This window comes from Manis pentadactyla, chromosome 4, assembly GCF_030020395.1.
Source record: "Manis pentadactyla isolate mManPen7 chromosome 4, mManPen7.hap1, whole genome shotgun sequence".
Classification (NCBI taxonomy): Eukaryota; Metazoa; Chordata; class Mammalia; order Pholidota; family Manidae; genus Manis; species Manis pentadactyla.
Window position 1 is genome coordinate 55,642,081 of NC_080022.1, and position 22,617 is coordinate 55,664,697.

General features: G+C 34.0%; 1 protein-coding gene across 8 annotated transcripts in view; it reads left to right on the plus strand.

The window, feature by feature from the left end:
- Nucleotides 1–22,617, plus strand: part of MIER1 (MIER1 transcriptional regulator) — a 57,224-nt gene that overhangs the window by 9,458 nt on the left and 25,149 nt on the right. For 6 of the 8 annotated variants that reach the window (XM_036933162.2, XM_057500308.1, XM_036933166.2 and 3 more), the window contains 4 exons: nucleotides 5,137–5,161; nucleotides 9,683–9,828; nucleotides 20,398–20,559; nucleotides 21,238–21,370. In XM_036933162.2, coding sequence (XP_036789057.1) covers nucleotides 5,137–5,161; nucleotides 9,683–9,828; nucleotides 20,398–20,559; nucleotides 21,238–21,370 — 466 coding nt within the window. Of the gene's footprint in view, nucleotides 1–5,136; nucleotides 5,162–5,294; nucleotides 5,332–6,867; nucleotides 6,887–9,682; nucleotides 9,829–20,397; nucleotides 20,560–21,237; nucleotides 21,371–22,617 lie in introns of those variants that run through there. The other 2 variants (XM_036933159.2, XM_036933170.2) reach the window with 2 other exon arrangements.

Consider the following 22,617-nt stretch of genomic DNA (forward strand, 5'->3'; position numbering starts at 1 on the left):
AAAGTGGCACCCCCAAGGATTATCTTTATGGAAATTGAGATAATTTTTTCCTGACAGTCCTAGGTTAAAAGAAATAAGTAATAGAAGAGTCTGTTAAACATATCCCATCCATTTAGCTAAGTACTCCTTAGTAGTGTTGCCTTTTCGAGGAATACGTAATAAAAGTGAAGAATTTAGATCTCAAAGGAAATTGAACTAGAAGAAATCTAAATCTTTTTATCTTAGAGAAAATGAAACTGAACAGAGAGTTTATGCAGTTTTCCCTAGGTCATTGAAGTTAACCTAGTGGCACAATTAAAACTGAAACCTAGGCTTCTGAATTCCTAGTCCTTAATAATAACAACTCATTCTCTAAATTCTTGATACTGTAGTAAATTTGATGATTTTAACTTCCAGACTTTCTTAACTTTTTTTATGCTCCATAATTCCTCAGGGTAACAGCAAAGCTTAAGTGATTTAATTTTGTATGGAAGAAGAGAGATGGTGTGCTCTTGGCACAGTTCCTTTACCTTTTCCATCATGGAGTAGGGCCACTACCTCCTTCCTGGTGTCTCTTCCCATCCCCATTGCTATGAGAATTGATTTAGTGTCTACTAAGTAGGTGGTAACACTTGAAATGATGGTGGAATGCTTTTAAGCGGAAAAATTAGTTCAGACAGTTATAGTCATTGAAAATACACTTTTGATTGCTTGGAATAAAATAATGACTTAGTGTTTAAAAAACTGCCTTATTTATATTTTTAATAATGGCAATATTCTAGTTAGTTGGTCTTTTACTCTGTCCTAAATTACAGTTTTCTGGTATATGGTATATTTCTCACTTTGTTCTAGAAGAATACAAAAGAGACACATTTGAACAAATCTGAAGCGTTGACTATTTGTTTGAACTATTTGCAACATGATTAAATCATATGGGTGAAGGTATAAAGTTGTTTGATTTTTTTTTAAATTTATCCTGATCATATTGTGTGTGTGTGTGTGTGTGTGTGTGTGTGTCTAGTATTACGTTTTCTATCTCAAATAAAACAATTACATATGCACCTAAAATGAAAACTAGGTAATTTTTCAAAGTTATAGACTTGTTTAAAAATAATTAGTGGAAAGTAGTACTGGGTTTTCTTAAAAATCTTAAAGTAAGAGGAGAAAATGAAAATGGCTAGTAATTCCACAAGGTAATCTACACTGACTTTCTTTATAAAAAAACAAAGAGTAATGCTTGCAAGTGGTTAGAAAATTCCAACAGCACAGAAATTTTTTTCTCCCCAGCCCATTCTCTAGGGGAAACTGTTGTTAATGGATTCTTTTGTATCCTTTTGTGGAAAATTTTTTCTCTATACATTACAGCCCAATTTACTCTCTCTACCCTCTTCTTACTCCATGTGTGTGTGTGTTGTGTGTGTGTGTGTGTGTGTGTATTTTTAAAAATATTTTTATCTCAATCAGCACAGATGTCTCATCTTTTTAGTCAGTTAATAGTATTCCATTGCATGGAAGAATGGTATTTCATGTCTAACTAGTCAAATGATGGACTTCAAAATTTTTTCCCAACTTTTTGCCATGAACAATTTTATGGCAATGATTGTTTTACATATATCTTAGTGTACTTTTATAGGCATATCAGTAGGATAAGTTCATATAGGCAAAATTATCTCCAGAATGGATAAAGCAACTCTTATTTCCAGCAATAATGTTTGAATGCATTTTAAGTATATTTTAATCGCTAATGCAGAATCTTTACTGCCTAGTTTGAGTTTTTCTAAAAAATAGATAATTGCTACAGGTGAGGACCTGTTTTAATAGGTCTTGTCTTTCTTTTTTCCTTTCCCATTTTTCAATTTACTGTAGTCATTAACAGTAGCTGTTGTAGGTTTTCCTGGAGGGTATTGTTAGAGATACCAGTTCCTAAGGAGACATAGATAATAGTCTGACATGACAGATGACAGCTTGCAGTCACATTTTAAACATGCTTTGAACAGATGAGATCCATTTAAAAAGAAAGAGAAAGTAAGGGGGAAGGAGGTAAGAGGTAAAGAGCAAAATTTTTTACACTTGTTTTTCTCTGGGAGGTATAGAAGGAATCATGTCCTAGGCTTTACTCGGTTACACCTTCACCATCTATACCATGGAACTTCCATCAAATGGCTCCTCTCCCTGGGTTTGCTAATCATATTGGTGGGGCAGATTTACTGCCAAATTTAATGATTATGATCAAGTAACTTTATGCATTTGAAAATATATAGTACTATATAACGTATATATTTATTCCACTCTGAAATATGTATTTTGATTCTAAACTTTTATTTTGTAAATATCTTTTTGAATGTCAGTGGGGCAAAAGTAATCTTTAAACTATTTTCAAATGCCAGTTTTCCAGAACCTCATCTTTTATTTAACTGGATTAAATTTCAAGAAACTGGTCTCCTCTTATCCTTCTCAAATTGATACAGTAGAATTTTAACTTCAATATAGAATACTAAAATATCTATAGGCAAACCATACTTATTTCCCCTCCCCCTATCCTAGTCTAGATATACCATCAGTGAAATCATGGTTCTTAAAGCATTCCAGTGTGCTTGATGTACTTCAATATGTGAACACTATGAACACATAGTGCTATCCATGAACACTGGTTGTTTTACTTTATATCAGTAATACCTAAAAATTCCACCAGTCTTGAAAACATTTAGTACCTTAATGAATGGAAAATATTTAGGGCCTTCTTCAGGATTTTAAAGTAACTATTAACTAACATTTATTGATGTTTGAGACCTTTTACAAACTATACAGATGCCATTCACAATTCAATATCTCTATTATAATTTGTCAATATCTAACACTACTGGAAATACACCTTTTTTTCTTCAATAAATAACTTATTTTTAATCAGAAAGCATTTTTTATCAGAAGACTTAAATAATTACCGAGTGTTCAAACAGAACTAAATGCTCAGAGGACCATTTCTTTTAAGCTCCTAATTTGAAAGAAATGCTTGTGTTTCTTTTTCTTCATGCAAACGTGTTTATAAAGTTTAATTATAAGGAAAAACAGCATTGTCAAGCTACTCTGGCTAGTGAACCTGGGACCAGATGAAGATGGTCATTAATTTTGTAGCCTTTAACAGAGGTTGTTAATGTGGGAAATGTGTATTTGCATGAAAACAAAAGTGAGTTAGTATCTTAAAATGTTGACTTGCAGTGTAATAATTTGAGTGGTGGGTAAAGCCAGAAATATATAGCTCTGTCCAAAATATGTTAAGCAAGCTAGAAAACCTTTTTATGGTTATATTACTTTACTGTCCTTGTCACCCTACCAGCTTCCCATTAGAAGAATGGAATTAAAAAGTAACAGTGTCGATTGTATTGCATCAGAGTGACTCTTTAGTGGTATACCTCTTTGAAATATGTAATACTGAATACTGAATAACAGTTTTCTGTTAGAGTAAGACAGTCTATAGGAAAGAACCATTCTAAGAATTAAAAGGTAAAAATAGGACCCTTGAAAAAGTGTGCCTCAAAAGAACCTGAGTCATATGGAGTCTAGAATGTCATACTTAATACAGAAGCATAATGCAGTTTTCAAAATAGAGTTGTAACACATTAGAAGAATTTGTGTTGGATGCCTAGCTTTTGAAAAATTGGGTTCTTTCTTCATTTCTATTTTGTTTTCTTGCCTCTCTGCCCTATTACTTAGGAGAAAGAAGGAAAATACATATCTTTCTCAGTTTACAATGGGGTTTCATGCCAATAATTCCACCATAAGGTGAAAATAATCATAAATCGAAAATGGATTTAATACACCTAACTTACCATAGTTTAGCCTAGCTTACCTTGAATATACTAAGAAACTTACATTAGCCTACATTTGAGCAAAATCATCTAACACAAAGCCTATTTTATAGTAAAGTGTTGAATATCTTACATAATTTATTGAATACTGCATTGAAAGTAAAAACAGAATGGTTGTATGGGTACACAATGGTTGTAAGCATATTGGTTCTTTATTCTGGTGGTGATGTCGCTGAATGGAAGCAGCATCTCAGTGCAGCTTCCCAAGGGAGAGTCATACTGCCTATTGCTAGCCCAGGAAAAGATTAAAATTCAAAAATTGATATGTAGTTCCTGTCATTTTATGAACGCATACTGCTTTAGCACCATTGAAAAATCTTAAGTCAAACCATCATAAGTTAGAGACTGTCTGTACTAGGATCTCTCTATCTGTTTTTGCTAGTGCTTTTGGCCTTGCAGCATCTCTGACTTATAATGGGTATGAAATAGATGGCCCTGAAATGACTAGTTAAGGTTTTAGTTATAAAGTTTGTCATTTGAAGCATCTTTTAGTTTTTTGCAATTTGTTTTATAGGATTTTGTTGATAGGTGACTTGTTTATAATTGAAAATTAACTGAATTAAGATGAAACAGCCATAAATTGTCAAGTGGTGATACTATGAAAGTAAGTTGCTAACAATCTTTAAATTTTCCAGATCTTGTAGTTAAATTTATGAGAGGTAGAATAGTATATTAGAAAGGAGCGTTATAATTGGGAATGTTTGTGATCTTCCACTGCGTAATTTAACCTCTCTTTAGCTTGGAATGTTGCTAATTCAGTGATAATTTAGAAGTATGTTGTCTGTCCCTAAAATTAACAACATACTGTTTAGTGCTTAAGTAACATTTTAATTTTTTCTGTTGCTTTTTTACAATATAATTCTTATGTAAAATAGTGCCTTAAATGGTTTTTGCTTCTCTCAAAAACACATTTTAAGCCAGAGACCAGCTTGATAGCAAATCTTATATGTATTTTACCCTGTATTGATAGGAGAGAATATTTCAGAAAATGCCAAGATCTACAATCATCTCTTAAACCACGTTATGAGACCCATATTTGCCTTTAAAATCTGAATTAATTCCATATTATTGTCTTAGTTTCTAGATAAAGGAGTGTTATGGATTTTTTCTGTGTTTAACTAAATAGGTCCATGAAAGGATTATATGGGAAGTTTTAGTGTGTCTTAGGTAATTCAGACATTAAAACTTGCTGTACTTGGTGGTGTCATATTAGTCATTGAATAAAACCTGTAATGTTTGTAAAGATTACTACACGAAGACGCTAATTTTTCTTCTCTTCTTCCCCCTTCAGCCATCTGTTGAGTCTTCAAGTCCAGGTAAGTATTTTCTGTATTTTTTATAATCTCTGTTTGACTAACATTTGTCCTATTAGTTACATAAAGGTTAGAGGAGTTAGACTATCATCTGACTTGCTTTTCTTCTGAATGCTTCTTTTCTCTGGGGAAAAAGAAATGGATGAAATATTTGACTGCCCATGAAAGTACAGGTGAGGCTGCTATGAGTTCAACCTCATGACTATTTGTGGGTTCTCTCTTTTTTTTTTTGATGAATTGTCAAATGTATTTCTTAAAAGTTTTTAATTGCTATCTGATTTTAAGTTTATATGAAGTATATTTTTTAAAAGGAAATCACTGCTTAGGAATATTTGCTTGCATAGGAAATTCAAAGTAATTCATTGAGAAAAAAATTGTTAATTACTGATGGAACAAAAAATAAAACTTTCAACAAATGAATATTTAATTTTGTAAATTAAGAAGTTATTTTTAGATTGAAATAGGATTAAATTTTATCCTCAGGCCCTATGTCTTTGGATTTCTGTATTCTCCAAATACAATACAGGTTCATTTTTTCCTAACTTAAAAGACTTTGCAAATATATGATAATTTGGACCAAATCTACACCATAAATGTTTTGTTTGGCCAGAGTCATGATCTTAAAAAATTAGAATAAGTTTTATATAAAATCTGAATTTGGGCTTTCCATGATCAGTCAGACAGAGGTTCTGGCACCAGAGGTCACACCATTCCTGTTTGTCACCAGTTGGTTTTAGCTAAATAGTGAGAGAAGAGTCTGGTACTAGTATTTCTGCCTCAGTGTCCCAGGACTTTACCAAGAGAAGACTGCCTTTGGCAAGGGAGTATGAGGATTAAGGAACAGCATTATATAGCTAAAGAGCAATGAGATAAGGGCGCTCTCTGAGGCATGGTGGTGTTTTATTTGACAACATCTCATATGTATTAAATATTTACATATGATGTATTACTGAATTTTCCAGATTATTGAAGCATTCAACTTTCTGTGTTTTAAATTTTAAAGAAAAAGTTCGTAAAAATGTTTAAATTAACATAAACCTTTTTTTAATAGTTCAGGTTCCTTTTTATGAATGCAAATCATTCTACTCTGTAATGAATATATCAAGTAAGGGTTGGAATAGAATACCTCCAGAATAGAATACCCTGCTAAATAACTAGTGTGTCCAATTGGCAGCTGATTTTGTCATATTTATTTCAGCTGGAAATGTCTTACACTTTTTCTAATATGCTTGGAAGCAAAGTACATTAGGCTTTGTGACATTTCTGAAACTCAAGCATTTTTTTTTCTTCCTGGTTTATAAATAATGTTCTGGGTAGTTGAGGTTGGAAATAATCTGACCTCAGATCAATATGAGATTACCATATTCTTTTCAGGACATGGAATTATTCCTAATATTTTTTTTCTTTCAAACACAGAAATAATTTTCATTGAGGAAACAGGGTTTTTGTTAATGTGACATTGCTAATAGACTGAGTTTTAGATATTTTCCTATGAATTTTTGAGTCATTCATCAGGTAATACATAGGTACATAAAAATAATAACTCCAAAAGTGGTATTGATAAATTGCTTTCTCAGTTTCCATTGCATTTAAATCAGTCTAGGTGAACTGGAAGAATAGTAGAACTTGAAGAATACAAATGTTTTTGATGGACTTTACTACTTGCTGAATATTTACTAAAATTGAAATTTCTTTTTAATTGTTTTCAGACCAAGGAAATTTTTTGAGGTGGGTGGTATTTGTACTATCTGGCTTCTGCTCAAAGGAATGTTTATTGTTTCTTGTAAGTAATACTAATTGTAGGCAGTTGAAAAGTTGATGGAAAAAATTAGAAATAGAGGCTTCATATTAAAAAATACTTTGGTCCACTGGTGAAAGCTTTGTATTTTGTAACATCTGCACTTTGAAACTGATGCTAGTAATAATAGTCACATAACCCAGGCTAAGTGGCTTGTGTATAGACTCCACCACTGTAAACCAATTTTGAGGCACAATACTTGATGTGCAAGACTGGTAGCCATTAGAGGTGGGGATTTAGGGAGGGGAAGGTAAATGATTAAATAGTGCATGTGCTATATTATGAGTCGTTGGAAAGATGTAAAGTACCTTACAGTAATTTTGCAGTCTAATGGAGCTTTATGACAAAGCAGTGACATTTGTATTAACTCTGAAGCAAAACATTTATTTACAGAAGGCACCAGTTCACTCTCACTAATAATTTGTTTTGGGGATTCTTACCCCCTAGGATACAGCCTAACAATGGGCCTAGTAATTAATAGAAAGGGATGTGATGGTTAGTTGGTCTTGTAGAATGAGGTAAAAATAAGTCAAATGAAACAAAGAGGCCAAATTTAAAGCAAGAAAATTTAAATTGAAGGTTTCTTGAAAACAGTGCAGTGTATCTGTGGGGAAAGGAGTTAGAGTGAGAATGGAGAAAAAAGCTTCATCCACACTTTATTTTACATAGTGGGAGGGTGGAGTAGCAAGGCTTTAAATATAACTGACTTTTCAAAAATGGCAAAAATGGGGAACTTCAGGTAAGTCGTAACACTTAAGATTTGGTGCTGTGTACTAATGAACTTGATTTTTTTTTTAAGTTGGTAAAAAAGTATAAGTAGTTAGGAATTAAGCATAATTATTTTTTGACAATATGTGCATCCAGTAGGAATTACATAACAGGGTAATAGTATACAAAGTGGTGGTGTGGAGTTTTTAGGATCTTTCTGCCTACAAGAGAGAAGAAAAGTATAGCATTTGTAGGAATATGTAATTACTGACTAAGTGTCCTAGAAGATTGTTGAGTAAACTGAAACATTTTGGGAACATTTTCCATTGAAAACTCAGAAAGAAGGGACAATGATTGGGGTAAAAGTGTTGCAACTAAATTAGCAGCTCCTAACCTGTTCTCTTAGGAACCTTTGTATCTGTTCTTCAACTAGTTTTAAGATGCCAGTAATATTATGCCATGCTATTATTAGTTTCCAGAAGAAATTAAGAATATAGTTTTCTAAATGTGTTTTTATGCTCATTGTGTAAACTGTTCTAAAACTTAATTTGTTAACTCATTCTATAAGAAGCTACCTGATTTAATAGTGATGTACTTAGTTATTTTATATTTAGTATCAATATTTTATTGTACTCCTCAAATAGCACAGTGACTTATAATTGTTTTGCCACCTGACCCGGCTTGCAATTCACTCAACTAGTAAAATTGGCTCTCTCAAGTATTCTTTGAGGCAGGATATGTACTATCTGAGGTTCTGAGTTACAGGAGACTTGGGGTAAAGTTAAAAGCCCTGGTGGTGTAATTAGCAGACCCAGGATTCAAATTCTATCCTTGCCACCTACTAGCTCTATGAGTTTAAACAGTTTGCTTAAACTCTTTGGGCCTCAAGCTTTTGTTTTTGTTCTTCATAGAATTGTCTGAAGATTAAATGAGATTATGTGAAGTGCATAAGCCTACTACTTAGCACATAGTACTAAAAGCACTCAAAAAATGGCTTTTACACTAAAAATTGTGGGAGGTGACAAGTATTCTAAGCCTTGGGTGCTCCTTATCCCTAAAAGACTCATTTTCAGGAAATAAGCCTCTATCTCTCTTTATTTATTGGATCTCTTACTGGAGTCAAATGGAAGGGTAGGTACATCTATTAATATAATCTTTAACAGTTTAAGTGTATAAAAGAAATGGCTAATTGATTTTTTTTAATGTTAAATAACTCATTTGTTTAATAGTAAACAGTACTTTTGAAATCTTAAGTCTAGGTTTTGCAGTTGCCAGATGTGGGAGTAGTGTACAGAATATATTTATGCCAAGCCATTTGCAATCTGCTGTTAGAAGGCTTGAACCTATTGAGTATAGCAACATTCCCTAGCTATCAGGCTAAAAACAGATTAACTTACAAATTAGTTAACTACTACTAGATTATTTTCAATGCCTTTCATAAGAGTTCTGTGTGCAATTTTAATTAATTTTAATTTTATGCTCCAATTTCAGATCAAAACCAACTAAGAAACTAAGGACAGCTACCTATATATTAGAAAATATTTGTATGGAAGTGTTGGTAGAAGAATAGTATTTGAGTACAGCTGTGTTTTCATTATATAGATGACTACATATTTCAAAAGACTATATTCTCTTCAGCGGTGATAGGGGTTCATACTCATGGGGTCTATTAGATAACAATCAAATGATTAAGAACTGTGATTTTTTTCCTCCCCCACACAAAAGACAATTTTTATTTGATACAATCTTTTATTCTTTATAACTCGTTTCATGTTCAGAAGATCACATTACTTTTTTTAACAGCTGTAAACATTTTTTAAAGTTATAAGTACCCCCTTCTCCCCTCCTACTTTCACAGTTGTAATTGCAAATATATAGAGGTGATATAGGGCAAAAATAATTCCTTACAGAAGAGGTATATTTTTGGGGTGGGGGGTGATAAGTAAGGGCAAGAATACAGTCAACTAATAAGATACACCTAATTTGGTTTACCACACTTTTTAAACTATCTTTACCAGGAGGTTCAGCAACATCAGATGACCATGAATTTGATCCATCAGCTGACATGCTGGTTCATGATTTTGATGATGAACGAACATTAGAAGAGGAAGAAATGATGGAAGGAGAAACAAACTTCAGTTCTGAAATAGAGGATCTTGCAAGGGTAAATAACAATGAGAACTAGAGGATGAAGTGGTTACAACTTTCTTGTGGAGAGAGAAAACACTTGAAATTTTGGTTTTCTACCTGTGTTTGGGGGAAATTGTGTTACATATAATTGATACTGAAAAATTCTGTGTGGTTGTAGGTGGGATGTTTAAAGTTTGATAGGAAAAGTTTATTTTTTTTAAGTAACTTTAGTATGTGCAGAAGTCAAATAGTTACTTTGGTAAAACATCACATGTATCAGGTTAGAAATGAACTATAAAATGATCCTAAATTTCCTCTTGTATACCTTCTGTCCTCTCTCAATTATTGCACCATTTATTTACTGTCCAGTGAAGCCAAAATTTCTTAAAATTGTCACTATCCTCTTCATTTCGCATTTACTCCATAAAGTGCTCCAGATTTACTCACCCCTACCTGTCAAGATGACCAATGATTTTTTTTATATCTATTGGTCATTTTTTCTCTACTCTTCAGTATTCGACACAACTTAGACTCCCTTCTATTTCAACCCTGGAGTACCCACCCCACTGGCTAGTTTTCCCTATCTACTTATTCCTATTTTGTTATACTTTGCAGACTCATCTTCCTTTACCCAAGGTTTAAATTTGAAATTTCCCATTTCTCAGTTCTGGATTTCTCTTTTGTCTTTAGATCAGTGCTTCTCAAAATTTAGTATGAGGGACAGCTGCTTCAGAATACTCATGGACTTACTAAGTGAGGTCTTATACCTCTTCCCAAGGCATACTGAAATAGAATCCCCTGCAGGGTGGGGCTCAAATCTACATCTTCATTAAATATACAAACCAAATTTGAAAATTGCTAAACTAAGTGATCTGATCTAATCTATTCCATTATGTCTGTTTTCCAGTATTCCTTAGTTTATTTTTCTAGCATTTGCTTATTCCCTGTCTCTAATTTTGTTTATCTAACCACCTGTTTGACTTTTTTGCTTGAATTTCTCAGTAGACTGCTTTAAATTTTAAATGTTCAAAACAAAACTATTGATTGATGTTCTCCTTCCTCTCCCTGTTCCTTTGTCTTCTGCATTTAAGTAGAAAATAGTACTACTATTATTTTGTTGCCTAAAAGTCAGAAACAAGGGAGTCATCTTCCTTCATTCCCAATACTCATTCCCAAATAAGCCTATCATTTCTATCCACAAAAATATTTCTCATGTGACTCTTGCTGTCTCTCTGCTGCCACCCTTCAGCCTAGATCACTGTCATTTTAGCCTAGACTATTGTAGTAGCTTTCTAATAGGTTTCTCCATTTCCTCTTTTACCACTCTTCCCTCCAGTATATTTTTACAGCAGCCATGATAATCTTTTCAAAATATATGAGTCAATTTTTGTCAACCTCCTATTTAAATAGTGGCTTCCTATTACACCAGAAGAAAATCCAGACTGCTTGACCTGGCCTGGTCAGTAAGGCCACTTGCATGATATGGTCTTTCATCCATATATTACACTGCCCTGTCATGCTATTCTATAGCCACACTAGCTGCCTTAATTCTTAGATGTGCTGGTTTCTGACTGCTTCAAGGCTTTTCAGTTCATTCTCTGGTATGTGATTTCCAAAGCTGGCTTTTTCTCCTCAGTTTGGGCTTAATGTTGCCTTCTCAGAGTGGCCTTTCCTGGCCCCTAATTAGCTCTGTTGACTACTGTAACCCATTCAGTACTTTATACCTAATACAATTTATAATTATGTTTGTTTATCAGCTGTATCCTCCTTTAGTTCCATGAGAGGAAGGACCTTATCTGTTTCATTCACCAATGTATTTCATGGTACCTAGCAAGAATAATCACTCAAATTTTGAATGAATGGATAAATCAATCTGATATACTCTAATTGAAATTTATTACTTACATAATCTGCTATACTCCATGATAAAAAGAACTTAATAAATAAAGAACATAAAAACACAGTGCCAGTCTTTAAGCATTTGGAGCACATACTATCATGGAAAACAAATTCTTACAGTTGTATATAATAAAGACTAATCTGTGTTTCTGAATTTTAGTTTGGAACTTTTAAAAGTATACATTTAAAGAGCTGGAAAAGCAGTCCTATTAATATTTAGCAAATCTTGTCAGGAGGTCCCATTTTGGATCATTTAGCGATTAAAACTGACTTAATCCACAATGCCTAAGCAACATAATATTTTATGCCAGAGAACAGAATTGGTCTTAGTAGCAGTGATATTATAGTTGTTATAAAAGCTTTTCCAAATGGGTTAAAAAGCATAGGAAAAACCTGGAGTCTGAACTACTGATTAGAAAAGGCTGGAAGGCCATTAAGAAGACAGGGTTAATTTTTGTGGATGGTTCAGAATCTAGGCAAATATCAAAGGAAACAGTTGATTTAAAAATCAATCACAGTCACTGCATATATTCATGAAATGGAAAAGCAGTTACTTTCAATTATTTGCTTACATGTCACAGAAAGTTTACCACTTTAGATATATTTTCCTGTCCTGAATGACCCATCCCTGGGATAAAAGATAAAGGAATGAAATCTTATATTTTCCATCTTACTATATTCTATATTACTTAAGTAACTGAGTAATTACTCAAGAAGAGATAAGCACAGGTTATAATAGATTATGAGGTAAAATGGTTGTTTTTTTTTTCTGTTTCAGGAAATGGGCTATTACATTAGTTTAAAATTACTAAAAGGCTTTGCTAAAATTTTGGGTATGTTACTGTCTTTTCTTATTTCTCCTATAATCTACTGCCTTCTTCAGTCCCTTACAGCCCCCTGAAAATTTGCTTTCAAATGACCCTTCCATAGGAAAAAATAATTAAAATAGAATTACATATAGAGGATATAAAAAGGAAGACAGAGATAAGGGAACCAGTCTTTTATCATTCTTTTCAAATAGACAGTCTTATACCTTCTCAGATGCTTTTGACTTCTCCCAGAATAATTAAGGTTTAGATTTAAGTATTTAAGTAGCATGTAATCACCAATGCTCTCTTTGATCTATAACCTACAGATAAGCTAGTTGAGGGCCAGTATGTTGGATTTCCTATAGCGATAAACTCTTCAGGTATGGTTTTTGTTTTTATTTAAAAGTGAGCATGATTTTGTCATGATTACTGATTTGCTTTTCTAGAAGTGAAGCAATTATAGTTATGTCAGGAATTGGTAAGGTGGTTTTTACATGTACCTTGGTTGCACAAAATAGATTTTTGAAGTACTTGTGGCAGAATCTGACAGTTGATATATTCAGGAGTTATCAGTAACTGCATAGCCTGTGGTTTTAAGTTTATTCAATTTGAATTCTAAAACTTTAAGTGAAAATTAGCTTTTCATAGAAGAAGCTTTGATGTGTGTTGTTATATTTGTATACATGAATCTTACCAGTATTAAAGGCATTTTAGTTATAAAAGTTTAGCATTTAAATGTTTCAATATAATTAGACATATAGGTTAGAATTTATTATGGTGATAACCCTTAGGGTTGCCAGAATCATTTCCAGAGTAAATAGACTTGTTGCTAGGAATAACAAGTACAAAGGTTTAGCTCTATTTTAAATGCACTCTGAAACTCATAGCCTCACTTTGAAAGGCACAGTTGTAGCAGTCTGGGGGAAGAGAGATCAGGATCAGCTATATCTTTATGTAATTTATCTGTATTTTAGAAAAATAAAATTATAACAAAATCAGTACTCGATATTCACTGTAAAGTGCTAGATGCATTCCACCTGGTGACTCTCCAGAGCTAAAGAATAAAGATTGAAATGTGAGAGATTTAAGTATTTTTTGATGTCCACATACAGCATGAATTATTACAGATAAAAACGAAACTCTGGTATGGGGATTATAAAGAAGAATTCGCTGCCTCCACCCCTTCATAGTTTAGTTTTTCTCATAGTCAGTCACAGTCCCAAGAGGTGGTTGCCTGAGGAACTGTCTCTAGTCCAATCTGGATTAGGCCTTCCTGGCTGGAAATGAGCCCCTTTCCTTCTTCCTCCCCTCCTCAAAAGCATTTACTGCTAAGTCAGTTTTGGTAAAACAGGTATGAGAAGAGTACTGTGTTTATCTACAGCCAACATCTGCCATGAGTTGTCATTTCTAAATGACTAACCTCCTAATGTGAAGGAGACCAAGCTGTCTCCTCTGCAGCCAGGAACTGGACGTCACTCCAGCTTTAAAATACTACAGTTGATGCTTGGTAACTTTATTTATTAAAAGGACAGGTTTAATTTCATATACCATGTTTGTCTTTTTAAAAGTCTGTTCTTTTCACCTCCAGTTAGCCTCCCTTTAGCTTATGCAGACATGATTTCTCCTCATTTTGTTGTAGTGCTTAAGACAGTTTTGTAAAGCACAGTATGCTAGTCCACCTTCTCATATTTTTACTCATTTTGTACTACATTCATTTTCCTTACTTTTTATACTCTCTCAACCCAACACCTTTTATTTCACATTCCATCAGGATAGTTTACACTTAACCTAGGTTCAGGTTTTGAAGACATCAGTGTACATGCACATGTGTGTAAAGGTAGTGTAAAGCAGTGAGTCAGACTGCCTGGTTCACAGTGCAGCTGCACTCCTTACTTAATGTGTGACTTTGGACTAATTAATGTTATTAAGCTTCAGTGTTATAAGGATGATATATGTAAAACATTTAGCACAGTGTTGGGCATGTGATAATCACTCAATAAGTCGTAGTAGTTAATATCATTCATAAAATTCTCAAAGATCTGTAACCCTAAAAATGAAGATCCACTGTATTTGACCTATAATTTTCTTTTCCACTGTTCCCCCCATATCTGTACTATAACTCTTTAACACTTTTGTGAATGGGAGTAAAAAACTGCCACTTTATTGCAATGTTTCAATTTAAGTGTAAGAAAGCCGCTTATTACCTAGAAGAACAGAGACTTCAACAATATAAACCAGTGGGAGATTCTCTGGAACAGGTAACTGACAGGCCCTAGTTTAATAATGCACTGTCAGCCACATTATTCAGCTTTTAGTCCTGATTCAGAGAGAAATAGCAACAAACACTTGCTTTATGGGATATCATTACTATTTATATATCAGAATATTTGGGGGTAAATAGCAGACTCCATCTTGAGCTAGCTTAAGCAAAATGAATTTAGTGTAAGGCTCATGTAATTTCACTAAGGGCAGGCGAATATCTATGCCTCAGAGACTGAAGTGCCACCAGAACATATTTTCTGTTTTTGCTTTTCTACAGGGTGGCGTCCTTTTTCAGACCAGCTTTCTTCATATGCTGTTTGTTTCCAGGTCTCCTAGATAATACTGCTTAAGATAGTCTGTGTTTCTTTAGCTGCTTTTGGTAAAAATCTGGAAACAAACTGGCTAAACTTCGGTCACATGTGCATTCCAAACCTGTTGCCAGGAAATGCAGTGAAGTTGATTGGGTTAGATGCTATGTGGCCCAAAAGGGGAACTGTCAATAAAAATAACGTGCTTGGAATGGAGGAAATAATATTTCCTGGAAGAAGATGAGTATATAGGTAGAAGGAAAGGATTAGGGGCAAATAGTAAATGATCCTTACTCGATACTTGCTAAATCTTTAATTCAGTTAGTGCAAAAACAGATACAGTAAGTACACTTGAATTTAAAACTGAGAATTCCTCAGCATACATTTTGGTTTTTATTGCAGTTATAGCCCAGTGTTTGCTGCAAGAGCTTCACTTTACACCTTAGATAATTAAGACACTTTCATACTGTTGTCAGACTCTTAACTATATTTATTGTATTGTATTCCTCAGTGGGTCATGATTGATGTTCTCTAATTTATTGCTTTACTAACTTGGTGTTGGGGACAGGAGTTAAGTTAAAAGTGCAAAAGCATAATACAGTTGACCCTTGGACCACATGGGTTTAAATTGCATGGTTCTACTTACATATGGATTTTAAAAAATATATTGGAAAATATTTTGGAGATGTGTGACAATTTGAAAATTTTTCTTTTCTCTAGTTTATTGTATGAATATAGTATATAACACATATAACACAAAATATGTGTTAATTGGCTGTTTATGTTACCAGTAGGCTTTTGATCAACAGTAGGCTGTTAGTAACGTTTATGGGGAGTCAACAGTTAACAGTACAGATTTTTGACTGCATGAGGGTTGATGCCTCTAACCTCCACTCAAATGTACCACTCTATACTCTTTGTTTTTAACATTAACCAAGCATTTTCTTGATGGGATAATCATGAATATTTTGTTTACACATGATAGAACCCATTTAAAACTAACTGACTGAAAACAAACTTTTTAGAAGTTTACTAGAACGTTTTTAGAACTCTTATTTTTATTATTTTTTAGAACCTTTTCAGAAGTCATCTGAATGTGTATCTGGGTCCAGGGAAGTCTGGAACCAGAGATTCATTATCACTCAACCTATGGTTTAATCCTGTTGATTTCTTCTGCAGGGTCTCTTAAGTTTTTTTCTTTACTGCAACCACTAATTTATTTTAGATTCTGATTATACTACATGTGAATGATAGCACTGGATTCTAACTTATCTCAGTCTCCTTGGCAGACTAAATCTCTCCATGCCTAAGTCCATCTTGAACCTTTCATTTTATAATTTTCCCTAAGCCCTTCTGTAGTATCAATCACTGCTCAACAGCTACTCTCAAATTGAGTCAAAAGTAGAGTATAACAGATCCCTTTAGAAACTAAGTAAAATTGAAGAAAGTAGTAGTAAAAATACCAGTCCTTTCATTTTTAAATTAACTACAGGTACCTTCTCCAATCAGGGTAACCTGCTTATTTATTTTTGTTTACGTGCATGTACAGTTGTCATTTCCTCTGAGCTAAATAACTTTTTTCTGCCAGTTCTATTACTGTTTCTTCAAATTCAAGTAGTTCTTCAAATGCACTGTGATGAGCTACTTTTGACTCTTCCTCTGTTCTTTGCTTAGTCAGTATTGAAGTCATTGCTAAATTTTTCTTTGAGAAATGAACTTTTATAAAGTTAGTCACACTTCTCAATTGCATGTCCAAGAGGGAAGAATCTTGACTTAACCGCAGGTGTGAGACATTGCACATTCCTGATAGTGATAAGAAAAAAATCCTTCCATGCAGTTACTGTCACCTGTTCTTTTGACATGTAAGTGAGCTGGAAGTCATATGTTAACATAGCTTTATTAAAGATAATGTTCAGTCTTTATTACCTCCTACTGGAAAGGCTGATTTGCATGTATCATGTCCTAGAATGGTGAGGTAGGTGGTTTTCAAGGAGGTCCTGTACCAGCAGAATATCTGACAGTTACTAAAAATATAGATACTCAGGCCTCACTTCAGACATACTAGAAGAGAAACTTATTGGTGGTGCTTGGCAGTCTGTTTTAATAAGCCCTCAAGATGATTCTGTTGTCCTTGAATAAGACAGACCAAAGGTAGAAGTCTAGTACTTGACTGATAATCTACCTCTCTTGTGTGAGCTCTCAAAGTATCAATTAACTCACTTGTAAACATTAGAGATAATAGTAATATACATTGGGGTAGTTTTAAAGATGAAATAAGTATGAAGCAAGCTCTTCTTGAATTCTTAAGGCCCATGTAAGTGTAAGGTGCAAACTTAGGCTAAAATGCTTTTCTTGGTTTGTCCCTCTTACACACTAGTGACTTCAGGGGGTCTTGCTCATAGTAACTTCAGTTGTTAAACCTGCTTCTAACTTGTGATGCAGAATAAGTCTATCTAAAGTATGAGCTGGGATTAGGTGGTTTAGGTATTGTAGTAAAGTCTCTATCTGTGCACAGTGTGTCTTCCTGCTTGATTTTCTTGTTAAATACAGGTAGTAAGTGCTCCCATCTGGTACTTTTAAAGATCTAATGAGATTGTATAATATTCTCATTCTGCTTTTGCTAAGAAAAGATGGAACAAGATGTGGAATCAAAGCACTTATCACAAATGCCAGACACATAGAAAAACACTATGGCAGTTATTTGTTGTTACTGTATACAACCAACCTTCTCTGGCTTTATTTCATTCTTTTTTTGATTTTGAAGTTCTATTTTAGTTCTTAAATCCTGACTCCTAATTCCCAAATTTCTGTCTCCTGTACCAGATCCTTGGTACATGGACCAGATACCTGCTTGGAGTGGATCTTTGAATACCTCAAGCAGTGTTACAGTGTTACTGCTCTTTGAGAGTCAGGATACAAGGTGTCAGTTCAGTTTGCTAGTTGGTCATTCAGTTGGAAATGTACTACCTTGCCTAATACAGTTACAACTTTAGATTGTGGCTACTGCACACTGTTAGGGCTATCAGAATTGATTTCTCTCTCAGAAACAGATTCACAAACTGATTTTAACTAGCATATTCACTTACAGTGTGAAATAGAGTGTTAAACAGCATTTTCTTCTATTTCTACAATAATTTTTTTCAAATTTTACTGTACATGTGCTTCTTGCACATAAATTCAGTGTGATGGGAGTTAATTGTATGATCTAAGTGGTTAGTGTCATCAGGTTGTATATATCATCTAGTCTGATGTGCCCATCTCTGCTGTAATAATGTGTTTAACATATGGGCTAGACTTATTCTGTCCATGAATAAGGCTATAAGGTTACTGGAGAAATAGAAAACATGTCTTGTTTGATGGTTACTCTTTTTCTAGGTTCTAAACTGACATTTGCTGTTCATTTTTTCCTAAAGAGAGAGAGGGGGAGTGTGTGTGTTTGTGTGTTTAGGTGATTTGGGTTAAGTTTCTTTTTATAATCGATTCTGTCAGGTGTGTGTGTGTGTGTGTGTGTGTGTGTGTGCACGTGATTCTGTCAGGTGTGTGTGTGTGTGTTTAGGTGATTTGGGTTAAGTTTCTTTTTATAATTGATTCTGTCAGGTGTGTGTGTGTGTGTGTGTGTTTAGGTGATTTGTGTTGAGTTTCTTTTTATAATCGATTGTCAGGTTTCCGTGTGTGTGTGTGTGTGTGTGTGTGTGTGTGTGTGTGTGTGTTTAGGTGATTTGGGTTGAGTTTCTTTTTAAAATCGATTGTCAGGTTTCCGTGTGTGTGTGTGTGTGTGTGTGTGTGTGTGTGTGTGTGTGTGTGTGTGTGTGTGTGTGTAGGTGATTTGGGTTGAGTTTCTTTTTAAAATCGATTGTCAGGTTTCCGTGTGTGTGTGTGTGTGTGTGTGTGTGTGTGTGTGTGTGTGTGTGTGTGTGTGTGTGTGTTTAGGTGATTTGGGTTGAGTTTCTTTTTAAAATCGATTGTCAGGTTTCCGTGTGTGTGTGTGTGTGTTTAGGTGATTTGGGTTGAGTTTCTTTTTATAATCGATTCTGTCAGGTTTCCGTGTGTGTGTGTGTGTGTGTGTGTGTGTGTGTGTGTGTGTTTAGGTGATTTGGGTTGAGTTTCTTTTTATAATCGATTCTGTCAGGTTTCTGTGTGTGTGTGTGTGTGTTTAGGTGATTTGGGTTAAGTTTCTTTTTATAATCGATTCTGTCAGGTTTCCCTGTGTGTGTGTGTGTGTGTGTGTGTGTGTGTGTGTGTGTGTGTGTGTGTGTGTGTGTTTAGGTGATTTGGGTTAAGTTTCTTTTTATAATCGATTCTGTCAGGTTTCCCTGTGTGTGTGTGTGTGTGTGTGTGTGTGTGTGTGTGTGTGTGTGTGTGTGTGTGTTAGGTGATTTGGGTTAAGTTTCTTTTTACAATCGATTCTGTCAGGTTTCCCTGTGTGTGTGTGTGTGTGTGTGTGTGTGTGTTTAGGTGATTTGGGTTAAGTTTCTTTTTATAATCGATTCTGTCAGGTTTCCCTGATACTTTATTTCATACTTGATTACTGATTGGAGTACCTTCTGTATATCTCATTTCATAGTGTATGGGTGTCTTGTCATTTCCCCCTCAGAATATGCCTTTTGTGGGTTGGGGGAGATCCCTTGCTAAGGCAGTGTGGTCTACTGATAGGAGTATGGCTTTGGAATTAGACTTGAAATCTGGCACCACTACTTGTAACTTGTGTGATTTTAGGAGAAATTGCTTAATCTGTCAGCCTCAGTTTCCTCATCTATGAAATGGAGATAATGATTTTGTAAGAGATTTTAATGGTTGCATGAGATGATTTTACATGTACTTAAACAGATAGCTAAGAAAAAATACGGTTAATGTAATCTGGTGTCATTCCTGCATTTCATTGATGTTTTAACGTGTTTGGGCTGGACTGTGAATATCTCTCCTTTTGGAGTTTGTTAATGTTAGTTTATAGTCTGTTTTCTAATATTTCTATTTCCCTACTCCAAAATTATGTATGGTACTCTTATTGTGAGCATCCATACATAGTGTTTAACTGTCTCTACATTTACTGAATTGATTGCACCAAAGAAGTTTTATTTTAAACTAATACCATCTTTTAGTACTTCTAAATATTTTATTTTGTTACTAGCAGTTAGAATTGCTCAGTCTCCTACAGAAATTCTTAAAAGACTAGGATTTTCCTAGGTTTCAGTTTCACTTTTATGATTTGAGAATTCTTGAAACATGGTTCTAAAAGTACTCTGTATAGAATGAATGATTATAGAGTTGGGATTTATAGGAATATGAACTAACACTCAGAAAATGACTTTATTTTGGTCTGCTTAGGAAGGCGACATGCCAATTCATGAACTTCTCAGCCTTTATGGTTATGATAGTACTATTCGACTACCTGAAGAAGATGAGGAGGAGGAGGAAGAGGAAGAAGAAGGTGAAGATGATGAAGATGCTGATAATGATGATAACAGTGGCTGTAGTGGGGAAAATAAAGTAAGGTTATATACTTGGTTTTAAGATTGTAGTATTTATTCTTGTTGAAGTTACAATCTATTAATATATTCATTTGACTCTTATTTTTATAGTCTATCTTTACTCTTTCTGATTTTAAAAGTAGTACATTTAAATGTTAAAAATTAAAGAAATATGTAATAAAAATTGGATGCCCCCTGTAATCCATTCCTGAGAATTAAGGTTTTTGGTTGTGTAATTCAGATTTCTTTTCAATGCCTATTCTAAATTAATTTGAGCCAACTTTTAAAAATGCTATTCTTTTTAAGTAATGAGGGTTAATTGGCAGTTTTTTATTCTTTCTTTTTATTTTGTTTTGAATTAATTTTAGTTCTACAGAAGAGGTTCAAAGATAGTACAGAAAGATCCTGTATATATTTCACCCAGCTTCACCTAATGTCGAAATCTTACATAACCATGGTATATTTATCAAAACTAAGAAATCAACACAGGTGCAGTACTATTAATTAAACTATGGGCATTTCAGATTTCACTGGGTTTTCCATTAATGTCTTTTTTCCTGTTCCAGATGCCAACCCAGGACACCAAGCTGTATTTAGTATTTATTTCAGCCTTCTAGTTGTATTTGGAATACTAAGACCTTTTCATCTTCAACAATTCTCCTTATATCTTAAAGACATTTAATTTGTTATTCCATAGGAAGAGCATATAAAGGATTCATCAGGTCAGGAGGATGAAACTCAGTCCTCCAATGATGATCCATCACAATCTGTTGCTTCTCAAGATGCCCAGGAAATAATCCGCCCACGGCGATGTAAATATTTTGATACAAGTAAGTGTTATTGGCAGCTACAGTTTAAATATAATTTTTATATGACCTAAAATTCTAGTGTTTTTCTTCACTGCTCTGTTTGAATTCACTTACTCTGAAATCTCACTCAACAGTAATGGAGTTTTGTTCTAGGTTATTGATTTAGCTTTGCTGTGGCCCTGTTGTCCGTGAATATACTACAGTAATTGTGTTGACACTATACTACTTGATTTTGAGTGTGTTCCTTTTTTGCCCTAACCCTTCTTTTAATTTAGTTTGTTTCATGATCGTTTATTTCTCCTGGTCTTTTTCTCACTTTTCTTTTTCGACTGTTTTAACCTTCTTAGCCTTTTTAAGGTATTATTTATGAGCATTGCTTTCTCTAATCAGTGGCTCCCATGTCTTGAAGAAGTGGTTGAACCTTGAGGTGGAATATGTTACACCTAGAAAAAGCTCTCCTGATTTTTCTGCAGTTATGATCTAGACAGAAATGATGGGTGGCCAAGACATTCAGTGTGTATGTCTTGAATATTTGCATGCTTCATCTGCTGCACACTGTTTCATTCTAAGCAGGAATCATTACTCTCGAAGACAGATGTATGATAGGAAAAAGCCAACCATTAGTGTTAGGAGTTTAATTTGTTGTATAAATTTCTGTACTTTAAAAAGAACAACAACACTTGAAGAACTGTAATTTCTTATGAAATGTAGCTTACTGTCTTGTGTGAATGATTTGTTACACATTTAGTTTAGAAGTGAATTTAGTGCTGCTAATAATATTTTTGTGAGTTTTGATCTAAGAAAAGGCCCAATTGGAAAGTGCAGCAGTGCAAGAAGAGGTTAGTTATTAAAATAATTGTGTTAATTTAAGTTTGGAGAAAATGTGGTTTTCTCCTCCCTTAAACAAAAAGCAGATCCATTGCTAGTGTTTGCTTAAAAGCAGGATGCTAAGTGACTGCCTCTTGAAATAATACTTATTTCATACTTCTGATTTGGTAATTTAGTTGTGATGTATTCATGGCAGTTATACATATACTGATCTCTTAGCTTTTCAATAGAAAATTTATTTCTATATATAATGTTAACCCTTTTGAACTTCATGTCAGTGGTAGAACTGAGCAGATGCTGACAATCTAATACTTTTCAGATTTCTTACCTCTTTATATAAATACATTCTTACTCCAAAATCTAAACAAACAGCAACTTGCCTGTTCTTAGTAAAATGGAAATTGGGGAGAATGGAGGTCTTCATACATATCCTCCTTTCA